The sequence below is a fragment of the Xyrauchen texanus genome, chromosome 22 (genome assembly GCF_025860055.1).
Source record: "Xyrauchen texanus isolate HMW12.3.18 chromosome 22, RBS_HiC_50CHRs, whole genome shotgun sequence".
NCBI lineage: Eukaryota > Metazoa > Chordata > Actinopteri > Cypriniformes > Catostomidae > Xyrauchen > Xyrauchen texanus.
The window spans coordinates 3,984,393-3,997,599 of record NC_068297.1 but is presented as its reverse complement, the minus strand read 5'-3'; the positions used below and the strand labels follow the sequence as shown (position 1 = coordinate 3,997,599).

General features: G+C 40.8%; 1 protein-coding gene across 1 annotated transcript in view; it reads left to right on the top strand.

Annotated features, from left to right (window-relative positions):
* Window positions 1-13,207, top strand: part of LOC127662469 (nesprin-1-like) — a 142,898-nt gene that overhangs the window by 44,342 nt on the left and 85,349 nt on the right. The window contains exons 39-53 of the mRNA XM_052153646.1: window positions 251-876; window positions 1,977-2,156; window positions 2,584-2,734; window positions 2,931-3,089; window positions 3,469-3,651; window positions 3,857-3,958; window positions 4,091-4,294; window positions 5,910-6,117; window positions 6,925-7,037; window positions 8,076-8,281; window positions 8,418-8,567; window positions 9,862-10,153; window positions 11,709-11,881; window positions 12,431-12,740; window positions 13,020-13,184. Coding sequence (XP_052009606.1) covers window positions 251-876; window positions 1,977-2,156; window positions 2,584-2,734; window positions 2,931-3,089; window positions 3,469-3,651; window positions 3,857-3,958; window positions 4,091-4,294; window positions 5,910-6,117; window positions 6,925-7,037; window positions 8,076-8,281; window positions 8,418-8,567; window positions 9,862-10,153; window positions 11,709-11,881; window positions 12,431-12,740; window positions 13,020-13,184 — 3,222 coding nt within the window. The remainder of the gene's footprint in view (window positions 1-250; window positions 877-1,976; window positions 2,157-2,583; window positions 2,735-2,930; window positions 3,090-3,468; window positions 3,652-3,856; window positions 3,959-4,090; window positions 4,295-5,909; window positions 6,118-6,924; window positions 7,038-8,075; window positions 8,282-8,417; window positions 8,568-9,861; window positions 10,154-11,708; window positions 11,882-12,430; window positions 12,741-13,019; window positions 13,185-13,207) is intronic.

Here is a 13,207-nt window from a genome sequence, read left to right as displayed (position 1 = left end):
TACCGTAGTGACTCAAGTGAGGCAAGATCACAGCTGTTTTTTATCTACTGGTTCTACAGTATAAAGGTGTACCCTTAAGTTCCACAAAGAACTACAAGTATACCTGCAATGTACCCAGAAAACCAAGAAGAGTTAAATCTACAATGAATCAGATAGTTCAACTCAATATCTCTTTCTAGCCAACCATTGAAGAGTGTTTGTGGCACACAGCAGTTCTGTTTTAAAATCAGCCCCTTTTCATTCATGGCAGGATTGGAGCGATGCACTGCAAAAACAAAGCATTGGAAAACAAAGTTGTCAGCAGCAAACTAAGGCCTTATGTGACATTTGTGAGCCCGCTGAGGTCCAGCAGCTTCAGGGAAGGTGGGAGAGCTCCTTGCAGCCGTACCTGGAGGCCCATCAGCTGGTTGAACTACGTGGCGAGAGCCTGGAAAAGCTAGAGGCTTTCCTTCACACCCACAGTGTGGCAGCTGGTGTTCTTCAAGGTCTCAGACAGACCGTGGAGAGCGCTGGGAGCTGGGACAAGAGCCGTGTGGATGAGCTGCAGAGAGATCTCGAGGCCATCGTTCCTGATATCAGTCACCTCGAGACACTCTGCATGAACCTGGACGGCAGTCTCTGTAAAGCTCACCTCCACCTGATCAACGGGAAGGAGGGTCGCGCCTCGTGCCGCTCGTTGTCTGACTCGTTGAGTGTGGAGCTCGACGCCGTGAGGAGCTTGCTGGGCTCGAAGCAGAGCGAAGCAGAAGCTTTGGGTGCGCTCTGGAGCTCGTTCAGACAGCGCAAAGAGCAGCTGCTCAAAACGGTGGAGGACATTGAGGAGAAGGCTAATCGACAGGGCTTGAAAGAGCCCAATGTTCTTACTCTACAGCAGAGGTATGGATTATACTGGTATTCCAATATGTTCCCTGCTGAAAAGAACAACTTAAAGGAATATTCTGGGTTCAATACAAGTTAAGCTTAATCAACATTTTTAGCATAGTATTGATTACCACAAAAATGACTTTATATAAAAGCTAAAATCTGGGATCCAGTGAGGCACTTATGGAAGTGAATGAGTCCAATCTGTAAACATTAAAATACTCACTATTTCAAAATTATAGCCACAAGACACAAACAATATGTGTTAACATGATTTTAATGTGGGGGAAAAAAATCACTTACTATCCTTTTCTGTGTAAAATTATAGCCAAGGATGAGTAAACATTTTTATTTGTGGTAATCGACACGATGATAATGTACTCTTAATATGCTAACAGTCTTCTTTTAGCTCACCTAAAAATCATGAAATGCGCTAATGTTTAAGGTGTTCATTATGCTGCATGAACAGAATGTCATAGAGACTTCCAGGTTGACTTATATCACTCAGGATAGCAAGGAGCCTTATTAAGTATCACTCTGGTAACTCCCTAGCAACGACATGGGGTTATCTTAGCAACCAAGTAACAAATCACATATCTCTGCACCAGAATATCATAGAGACTTCCGGGTTGACTTATTTTACTCAGGATAGCAAGAAGCCTTGTTAAGTATCACCTTGGTAACTGCCTAGCAACCAAATGGGGTTACCCTAGAAACCAAGTAGCAAATCACATATCTCTGCACCAGAACATCATAGAGACATCCGGGTTGACTTATTTCACTCAGGATAGCATGGAGCCTCATTAAGTATCACACACAGGGAGGAAATTAATTTTCTGAAATAGTTTTGCATTTCCTTGCAATAGTTTGTGTTCCCTTGCAATTAGTTTTGCATTTACTAGCATTACCTTTTAAATTCTCTCGCAATTAGCTTTATGCATCCCTTAAAATTAACCATGGTTTTACTACAGTAACCATATTTAAACCTTGATATTTGTGGTAAAACCTTAGTAATAATACATGAAAACTAAAACCATGGTAAAAAATTAAGTATTATTGTTCATGGTTTCCAAATTTTTCAATATCATATTTGATCTTCTTTTTGATGTTTTTAGACTTCGATTTTTCAATCAGTTGGAGGATGAGCTCCTGTCCCATCAGCATGAAGAACAGTGGCTCAGAGATAAAGGTCAGCAGCTGGCACAGAGAGATGCAGAGCAGGGTGGTGACGTATTGAGAGAGATTAACCTGCTTCAAACCACCTGGGAAGACACCGAAAGACTGATCACTGAAAGGTGGGCCACAAGGAACAAGCTGTTGGAAAAACATTACGAAATATAAAGAGTGATAGTAAAATTAAATAGTAAAGAGTGAAGAAATTGTTCTCACATATTGTATCTTAATTGGTGGAAGTGTAAAATACACAACAATATTAAATACTATTTAAATTTAAAATATTAAACAGTCATTAAAATAGTATAACATTTATTATAACAATTTTAAATACTAACATGAAATATTTAAAATACCAAAAATAATAAACGTAAATAATAAAAAAAAAAGATTTTATTGATAGTATCTGATCTATTATTGCAAATGGAATATATTTGCAAGTAAACTTTTTTTCCATCTTTAGGGTAAGGGTTAGTTGTAAAATATGCTTGCGAATCTTGAAATCTGGTTTTAATGTGGAGCTGACGATATTGTATGATTTTGTTCTAGACAAGAGCAGAGCTGTGTTTTGGTGGAACTCATGAAAGACTATCAAAGTCTGAAGTCTTCAATAAACTCAATATTGGAGAGTGCTGATGCTATAGCGGACATTAAAGCTGTCCTAAAAGACCAAGAGGACACCTGCAGATCCCTGTTAAAGGTAAATACTGACCGTCATTGGGGAGAACACAACATGTCTACCCAGCAAAAATGAAATCAATCATAATTAATATATTTGGTCACTCCATTTTGGAAGTCTCTTCGTTTCAGATTATTCCACTTGAATTTTCTCTCTAACGTCTCTAAAATCTTACCCATGAGATCTGATTTAGTTATGATATTCTTCCTTTCTGTAGCAAGAAGCTGTTAAAGCCGAGATGGCCGGTAAACAGGATGTGCTCGAGCAATTCTCTAACAACGGCAAGAAGCTTCTAAGTGAATTAAACAAGATCCCTGATTGTGACACCCAGAATTTGAAAACAGAAATGGATGCCATCGTGGACCAATGGCTGGATGTGAGTTTGTCAGAAGGCCATTTATTAAGACTCAAATCATGGTAAATGGTCTGCACTTATATAGCACTTTTTTAACCTTAGAGGTTACCAAAGCGCTATACACTGTGTCCCATTCACCCATTCACATACACACCCATTCACACTCACACACCAATGACGGCAGAGCTGCCATGCAAGGCGCTAGCCTGCCATTGGGAGCAATTTGGGGTTCAGTGTCTTGCCCAAGGACATTTCGGCATGTGGGCCAGGAATCGAACCGCCAACCCTGCGATTAGGGGCCGAACCGCTCTACCACCTGAGCCACAGCCACCCCAAATCATCACATCGAATCTCATATTATCACAAACTAACAGCCATTGTGCTTCCTATCAATACATAGGTGTCAGAGAAAATCGAGGACAATCTGGAAAGTCTCCAGCGGAGCTCTGCTTTGTGGAAAGACATCTATGAAATCAGCACCGAGATTGAAAGTTGGTCCAACAGCTCCATTGTAGACCTTACAGATGGACTCAATAACTTCACGGACAGCCAAAAAACAGAAATCAAACTCTCTGAAGTCAAGGCATGTTCTAAACTTAATGGGTCTTAATGAGTGAATCTAATGGAAAATGTCAAGAAAATGTCATATTTCATCTTAAAATCAAAAGAAAGAATTAAGAATTAAAAAAAACAATACAAAGTCTATATTTTGGGCCATTCAGATGGTGACCTGAAACCTATAATTTTAGTATCTTCATGTTATCATGTTTAATTTTTTTTCCGTGTAGGTGGATGTTGGGCTGAAAGAAAAGAGGATAGATGCTCTACAAGAGAAAGTATCAGAGCTTAAGCAACTTGGTGGTGGCCAGGACGCCCCAGCTAATCTGCAGGTAAGGCTAAGCCTTTTCTGATTTATTTAAAACCAGAGATGTTAGTCTTCTTCCATTTATAATCCAGCTCATTGATTTGTCAATGGGTTGTGTTATCTGTGTGCCATCAGCAAACTTTTGAATTTGTTCCAGGTCATGGAGACAGACCTCAGAAGGAAGATTAGTAACATCAATGAGTTGTGTGATCAAGCCAAGAACAACCTTCAAGATTTCTGCTCTCAGAAGAAACAGCTCGAGGACTTTCTTTCTCATATGTCTGAGTGGTTTAAGAACATGGAGAGATCTTTGCTGGATTTGCCCTGTGGAACAGCTCCAGAAGAGATCTGCAGAGTGAAGGTATTGGTAGATCTTAGAGAGTGTGTTGTCTTAAGTTTTAAGCTCTTTTAAAAAAGGAGTTCAATGTGCTGTACTGGTGGTCGACCAATACATAATACAATTTAACGTGACAATCTATTGGTAGATTTTGACTGACACAAGGAAAAGTTCATTTTAATTACTGTTAATCGGCCAAGCAAACACAGTTATTGGCGAATAATTGCAAAATGGCCAAATATTGTCCGATTAATTGGCCTGGCCGATATATCGGTCTATCACTACTATATACACATACAGTACTTTAACACAATACTTTCACAATGCAAAGCTCCCTACCCAGACCCCCCAGAACATTTAAGGATACTTAGCTGAAAACATTGGTCATTGTCAAAAAGTGGTGGAGTGGTGGAATGGTGGTGGGGTGGAGTGGAGTGGTGGTGGGGTGGAGTGGAGTGGTGGTGGGGTGGTGGTTGAGTGGTGGTGGGGTGGGGTGGGGTAGAGTGGTGGTGGTGGGGTGGAGTAGAGTGGTGGAGTGGGCTATAGCACTAAACTGTTAATCAGAAGGTTGCTGGTTTGATCCCCACAGCCACCATCATTGTGTCCTTGAGCAAGACACTTAACTCCAGGTTGCTCCGGGGGGATTGTCCCTGTAATAAGTGCACTGTAAGTCACTTTGAATAAAAGCGTCTGCCAAATGCATAAATGTAAATGTAAACCGTCATGGTTAGGACATCACAACAATTAACATATGGCCCCCACATTTACATATCAACACTTATTTTCAGTATTCAGCAACTTTGCCTGCCTTATGACTGACAATGTGAGCTACACTGGTACGCAAAGGTTAGCTAATCATAACAGAGCTCATTTACATATAGTTGCCTTAAAGGTACAGCAGCAAAAAATCCAGCTTGTTTAATTCTAAAGCCCAAAGTATACTTTGGTTTTGACGCAAACGCTTAGCATCTGTGCACAATTGAATGCTGAGTTCACTGTGCACGCCTACACAGGCGGTTGGTGCATGGGTGCCATGACTGCTATAAGATACCGGACTATATCTCTTCCGGAGTGTGTTGTTTAGCGGCAATTGCATCTTCTTCTAGTGCTTCTTCATGATGGCAATGGCTCAACAGTGAGAGTTGCCACCTTGTGGACCCATTTATTAGTACAAGTAACTCCAGAGCAGAGTTAGCACGTTTTTAAAAGTTGGGCAGTTTAGTCCTCGAGCACTCTGCTGATGATGAAATTTGCTTCATGCGTCCTGTACGCAGACACCTAGTGTTCATATCTAACAAAGTATACTTTGGGCTTAAGGATCAGAGAGTTAAAAAACATCCTTGTAAAATGAAATTGTGACTGTATTTATTGCAATAAAACATGACTAACATTATAACTGGACGAGAAGGGAAGAAATTAATAGAATATATTTGTTTGTGTTCTGCTGAAGAAAGAAGGTTGAGTAAATGATGAGAGAATTTTCATTTTTGGGTGAACTACCCCTTTAAACAAAACAATTATATGCGATATGTGGGATGGTGTTGTGTGGAATCACTTATGTGTTTGCGACCCAACTTCAAATCTGAGTCATTTCCTAATCACCCCATCTACTCACTACATTTTGTTTCTATGTTTTTAGGAGATCCAGAAAGAACTCCAGAACCAGCAGATAAGTATCGACTCGGCCAGGGAGAGTCTGAACACACTTTGCAGAAAACACCCATCTGAGGAACTGACAGGTCTGGGTTCATCTCTGACTGACCTCATCAAGAAATATGAAACAGTCAATCAGCTCTGTGTTAAAAAGCTCACGTCCATGCAACACGGCCTCCAGCAACACTTCAATGGTCAGAAATCAGAATAGCACATTTCTTTATAGAGCTTATACTTTACTTTGATATTTGCACATATTGAGTGAAGATTAATGCATAATCTTAAAGGGATAGTTCACCCAAAAAATGTACTCATCCTCATGCCATCCCAGATGTGTATGACTTTATTTCTTCAGCAGACAAATATTAATATTTTTAGAAGAATTTCTCATCTCTTTTGCCACATATACTGCAAGTGAATGGGTGCCAAAAACGTAAGCTCCCCAAATCTCACAAGGCAGCATAAAAGTAATCCATAAGACTCCACTGGTTAAATCAATATCTCCAGAAGTGATTTGATAGGTGTGTCAATATTTAAGTCAATATTTACTCTAAATATTCCTCCCTGCTCAGCCAGGCAGCACTTTAACTTTCTCTTCCACATTCTTCTTCTTGTGTTTTTGGTGATTCACATTCTTTATGCATATGCCCCTTACTGGGCAGGGGGAAGAATTTCAAGCAAAAATTGACTTAAATATTGAACTGTTTTTCACCCACACCTATAATATCACTTCAGAAGACATGGATTAAACCCCTGGAGTCATATGGATTACCTTTATGCTGCATTAATGTGGTTTTTGGAGTGTCAAAATTTTGGCACCCATTCACTTGCATTGTATGGACCTACAGAGATGAAATATTCTTCTAAAAATCTTAATTGTTGTGCTGCAGAAGAAAGAAAATCGTACACATTTGGGATGGCAAGAGGGTGAGTAAATGATGAAGAATTTTCATTTTGGGTGAACTATTCCTTAAACCATGTTTGTCTTCATGTCTTTTCAGATCTTGTAAAGGAGTTTCATACATGGCTGTCTGGACAGAAAGACATTGTGAGAGAATGCTCTGATCATTCTGGTGACATGAGTGTAGTTGACCGCAAATTACAAAAATTAAAGGTACATCCTCTTTCAAAATATCTTAGTTTTAGGTTATATTAAACCAGCTCTAAAAAATCTGGCACCACATTATGTTAGCAACATTTATTCTGTTGCCACACAGTAATTTGTTTTGTTTATGACATCCTGTACTTACACTGACACCTAGTGGCATGGATGCAGCATCATTCAAATGTAATCGTTTTCAGTTGCCAATGCCATTGTGGAAATTCACTATTCACAGTCAGCCATGATTAATTTAATCCATGAGTGTAAATGTGCAATAACATGGCAGCTACTGAGATTAAGCGAGTAGTGTTTGGCTGGTCATGTGATCCTTACATGGCAGCCCCCATGAAGTGACCCTCTCCATGTAGAATAAAATAGCTTTTATAATGTTACTGATATGACTGGAGTCTTCAGCTCATGTGAGTGCTTATGATGTCATACACATGTCTCAAATTTCCTATTAATTTCTTGAGATGTATAAATTATTTACTAAGAAAAAAATAAATGACTGCACCTTTAAAGGGTTATTTCACCCAAAAATTAAAATTCTGTCATCATTCACTCACCCTCATGTTGTTCAAAAACCCATATGACTTTATTTTTCATTCTTTTTTTCTGTGAAATGCAAAAGAAGACGCCAGGCAGTATGTTAGTCTCAGTCACCATTCACTTTCATTGCATCTTTTGTTCATTCAATGAAATCCAATGGTGACCGAGAAAAGTCATAGAGGCAGTGTTTTTGAAGGAAAACTGAATGTGTTTTTATGTTCATCTGCGTAGTTGTCAATAGTTTTTCTATATTAAGGGACGTAATTGTTGACTGTTGCACTGAGCGCCATATTATTTGGATACTGTGTGAAGCTAAAAGCTTTTAAAACACGTCTCGAGACACCTGCATTCTGTTACATTCGTTGCGCTTCATTTAACATTTTTCAGCGCAAGTACGCGTTTGGGCTGAATGGCCCCTTAGGGGTTTGGAACAATATGAAGTTGAGTAAATGATGTGATGGGTGAACTGCACCTTTAATTGTGGAGTCACTTCTCCATCAGGGAGCTCTGGAACGAGTAGATGAAGGAGAGAGCCGTCTAACACAAGTGTGTACGGAGGGAGAAAAGCTTCTTCTTCATCTTCCCAAAGCCAGTGCGGGACAGGTGCAGCAGAACCTCTCGTCTATCCAGTTGGACTGGGACAGTTACGTGGAGCAGTGTAAACAGAACCAGCAAAACCTAGAGGAGAGTGCCAGTCTTCTCAGCAGGTGAGAACTTAACATCCCATTCAGCGCACTGCATGCTGGTTAATATTAGAGTGGCAGATTGTTTGAATCAAATCCGGGGGATAATCGGCTTTGCCATGGAAGAGAGAATGCTCACTCTGTTCCTGTGTCTCTGTAGTTTTGAGAGCTGTGTGCAGAGGCTGACCCGCTGGCTGGAGAGGATGGATGTGAGGCTGAGCACGGAGCTGTCTGAGGGCAGACACAGTGACCAGGAGAAAGCTGTGCTCGAGCGTGTTGAGGAATTCCAACATGAAGTGGTTAAAGAGAGGTCAGAATATGTTAAAGTGACTTTTAACAATATTTTAACAGTCAGAAAATCTGAGAAGCCCAATGACGGCACATCACTGCCAAAAATATGGGTGCATGTTGTGGGTGCAGCTGTGGTTTTAAAACGACTGCGCAAGCTATTTCTCTTTCATCGTGCTGCTGTAATCTACATGCACAGACGCAATCAGCACTGAAATAGCATTTTTCTTCCTTTCCTTCTCCTTTTGATGTAATTAGACTAATTATAGATTGCTCTTCATTCACAAAAATTGCCCTGCTATTACCATCAGATGAAAGCAGATATTTGTGTACATTTTCTATCAAACACGTCAGCAGTAATTCATCAAATGATGGAGAAGAGCGTAATAACCTATGTAAAGGGAGTTCAATGGAAAGGAGGAGCCGAGAACCGGTTTGACAATATAAATAATATTTTAATGAAAAACTTAAAAGACACAAACATCAACACACGACGGTCAGCTGCCCGTGAACGATCTCTCTCTCTCTCCCACCAGCCGCAGTCGGCCTTTATACCTCTCAGAGGCTTAATTAGCCTGATAAGGCTCACGACCCAGCCCGCCCTCCGCCCTGTCACAACCTGGTATATATCCAGATGCGTGATGTAGTCAAGTGCACTTTCAACATGTTAAAGAGATGATTCAGGTGTCTGGATCACAGTAGTGGAGTGATGTCCAGGCATAGGGAGTCAGATTGCTGTTTGCTACATGCTATATAAAGCCCAGAACGATCCGTGAGGTCGGAATTGCATGTGCAAATTGCATTCAGCATAGATTTTGTGGGTGCGTTTGTGCCGTTGCCTGATCTGCATAATGTGTATTGGGCGAATTATTTATTTATTTATTTATTTTTTATCCCCTTTTCTCCCCAAATTTGTAATGCCCAATTCCCACTACTTACTATAATGTGTTTTTCACTCTCGGTGGGGTGTGTGGTGAGTTGTGCGTGTAGGTATCCGCGGTAACGCGGTCAACAAGCCATGTGATAAACTGCGCGGATTGACTGTCTCAGACGTGGAGGCAACTGAGATTCGTCCTCCGCCACCCGCATTGAGGCACACTACGCCACCACTAGGACTTAGAGTGCATTGGGAATTGGGCATTCCAAATTGGGAGGAAACAAAAATAATTCATATACAGTAATGAGTATCTTGATGTATAAATTGCTTAATTGTAATGCACATAATGTCACAAAATATAGCAAAAAATCTTAATGGTTCTGAATTTGGCTTCATTTCCTTGTTTCTTTGATAATAATTGACTTTTCCTATTCTGAAGAGACTCGTTTGAGAGTTTGTGTCAGGAAACTCAGGCTCTGAATGCAGGAGGTCACGGCAGTGGGGAGGAGGTGCGGGCGTCTGCGCAGCTGCAGTTGCAGCATCAGGCACTTCTCAAGGCAGTGAGAGAGAGACTGCGCGTATGTCAGCTGAGCCTGCAGGAGCAGCAGAACTTTGAGGAGACATTACAGAGCACATGGGTCTGGCTCAGCGGGGTACAGGAACGACAAACTGCTCTCAACAGCACCAGTGGGAATAAAGAGACTCTGGAGAAGAGACTGGGACTGGTGCAGGTCAGTAAACACAGCCATAGAGCTCAAATTATATTTTAATTAACAGATTAACACAGCGGCCTGGCCGATTAATCAACTGCTATTTGGCCATTTTGTTATTATTGATGTCTGTGCCCACTTAGGCAACAGAAGTGTGTTGCTTCCAAAGCTGTGAATTGTGTCTTGTGAATAAATAATGCATTTTTTCTGTTTTTAAACACAGTTTTGAATTTGAATCAACTGTTATGTAAAAATCAATGGTTGCCATTTAAAAACCCATTTTGGTTGACCGCTAATCTATTTTGAGGTTACACCTTTTCCATAGTTGACCTACAGTGTTAACTAGAGGTTGACCGAAAGTTAATTTTGTTGATACAGATAATTAAGTGGTGGGAAAGGCATATAACTAATTGATAGGCCGATAGTTTGTTTAAAGAGATAGTCCACCCAAAAATACAAATTCTCACATCATTTGCTCACCCTCATGCCATCTTGGATGTGTATGACTTTCTTTCTTCTGTAGAACACAAATGATGATTTTTAGAAGAATATCTCAGCTCTGTAGGTCATTTCAATGCAAGTGAAGTTCCAAAAAGCAGATAAAGGGAACATAAAAGTAATCCATTTGACTCCTGTAGATTAATCCATGACTTCTGAAGTGCTCCGATCTGTTTTGGTTGAGAACAGACCAAAATGTAACTCCTTTTTCACCATAAATCTTGACAACAGTCTCCTTGACAATCATGATTTCTAGCTCGATTACACTTCCTAGTGCTTGATGCATGCGCAGAGCGCTAGATGGTGCTATAGGAAGTGTTCAAGATCACTTCAGAAGACATGGATTAATCTACAGAAGTCTAACGGATCACATTAATGTTGTTTTTTTGGAGCTTCAAAGGCCTTGCCACCATTCACTTGAATTATATGGACCTACAGAGCTGAGATATTCTTCTAAAAATCTTAATTTATTTTCTCAGAAGAAAGAAAAGTCATACACATCTGGGATGGCATGAGGGTGAGTAAATGATGAGTGAATTTTCATTTTTGGGTGAACTATCCCTTTAACAAGAGTCAAAACTGAATAAAATCCTAAATGCAGTTTATTGTGCAACAATAACGCATAACGTGTGACTTTCAACTATAACATGCCCGTTACTTTAACACTTAGTTTCAGTGCTCTATATGGAAGTATGAACCAAATGAAGCTTTTTAATGCCTATGTTGTCGTATTTTCCTTTGCATGGCTTTGCTTCAATTTTGAAACCTTTATTATAAAAATAACAACATTTTCAATGATGTGAGGGAAAAAAAATATGGATGAAAGATTTAGATACCGCAAATCCCCACAAGGTGTCAGCGATTGTTTTTATTTCACCTCTAGAGGTCGCTGTTATACTATAGAACCCTCCAGCATATGCCACAGAGGAACACGGGCAAATAAAAAAACAACAACAGCATCCTTAACCAATATATCGGTCGACCTCTAACGTCAACACTTGTTTTTCTGCCTTGCAAGCACTGACGTTTTCTTTACTTTTATACTGTATTAATGCATTTGTTGTGGGTAATATTTCAGGACATCTTGCTGATGAAGGGTGAGGGAGAAGTAAAGCTCAATATGACAGTAGGGAAAGGAGAACAGGTACTGAAGAACTGCATTCGAGATAAACAGGAAGTCATTCGCTCTCAGCTCAAGAGTCTGAAGGATTCCTGGGCGAACATCCTCATGACCACCATGAGCGGTCACAGGTGGGCTCATATCCATAGCCTATTGTTTAGGCTGCAATCTGAAGGAAATGGACTGGTTACTCATTAGGAGAATTTAAATGTTAAAGTTATGTTGGTTACAGGGGCCTGGGTAGCTCGGCAAGTAAAGACGCTGACTACCACACCTGGAGTCGCAAGTTTGAATCCCAGGGCGTGCTGAGTGACTCCAGTCAGGCTTCCTATGCAACCAATTGGCCCGGTTGCTAGGGAGGGTAGGGTCACGTTGGGGTAACCTCCTCGTGTCGCTATAATGTTGTTCTCGCTCTCGGTGGGTTGCGTGGCGAGTTGTGCATGGATGCCGTGGAGAATAGCATGAAGCCTCCACACGCACTAGGTCTCCGCGGTAACGCGCTCAACAAGCCACGCGATAAGATTCATGTGGATTCACTGCGCCACCACGAGGACTTAGTGCATTGGGAATTGGGCATTCCAAATTGGGGAGAAAATTTACTTTTAGTCAGAAAATACATCAAGCATTCATGCTGAATGCAGAATGATGTAATGATATTGTTGTTTTTCTGTGTGATGCAGTCGCCTGGAGTGGACCGTGGCTCAGTGGGACAGTTTTCTGGAGACTAAAGCTCAGCTACAGCAGTGGATGGAGATGGTGGAGCAGGAGGTGGGGGTGACTCTGCCTCAACAGCCCGGACTGAAAGAGAAGGCCTCACTGCTGGAGCGTCTGCGGGCCATTCAGGCTGATGTAGAGGTCCATTCATCAGCACTGACCCGTCTTAATGAGAAAGCCACAGAGCTGTATGAGAAGACAGGAGATCAGACTTTTGCAGAGGAACCAAAAGCTGAATTAAATTCCCAGTTTACCAATATCTCAGCAGTCCTTAAGGTACAAAATACATACAGAATTTGAATCTAAATGTAATTTTTTATCTTAGTGAAACTTGATATGGCTTACATGTGACACTGAGTGCTTGAGAACAGGGGTTTTCAAACTTTTCGATGCCAAGGACCCCCAAATATACAATATTGCGAGGGCTTTATATTTTCATGTCAAAATTGTCCTGTGTGAGGAAAAAGGGTGGATTATATATACTCTGTTCCAAATATAATATGGATCAGAGAGGGTCAATATCACTGACATGTTATGTACTATCCCGTGTTATAGAGTAAAGTACAACAAATGGAGGAGATCGTCAAAGAGCACGAGCAATACATGGAATCAGTGCGTGAACTCAATGACTGGCTAACCTCGGCTAAAGAAGAGCTTCAGTGCTGGTCAGACATGTCCGGAGATGCTGCTTCTGTTCAGAGGAAACTCTCCAAAGTTAGGGTAAGTGGATCCGCAATTTTCAG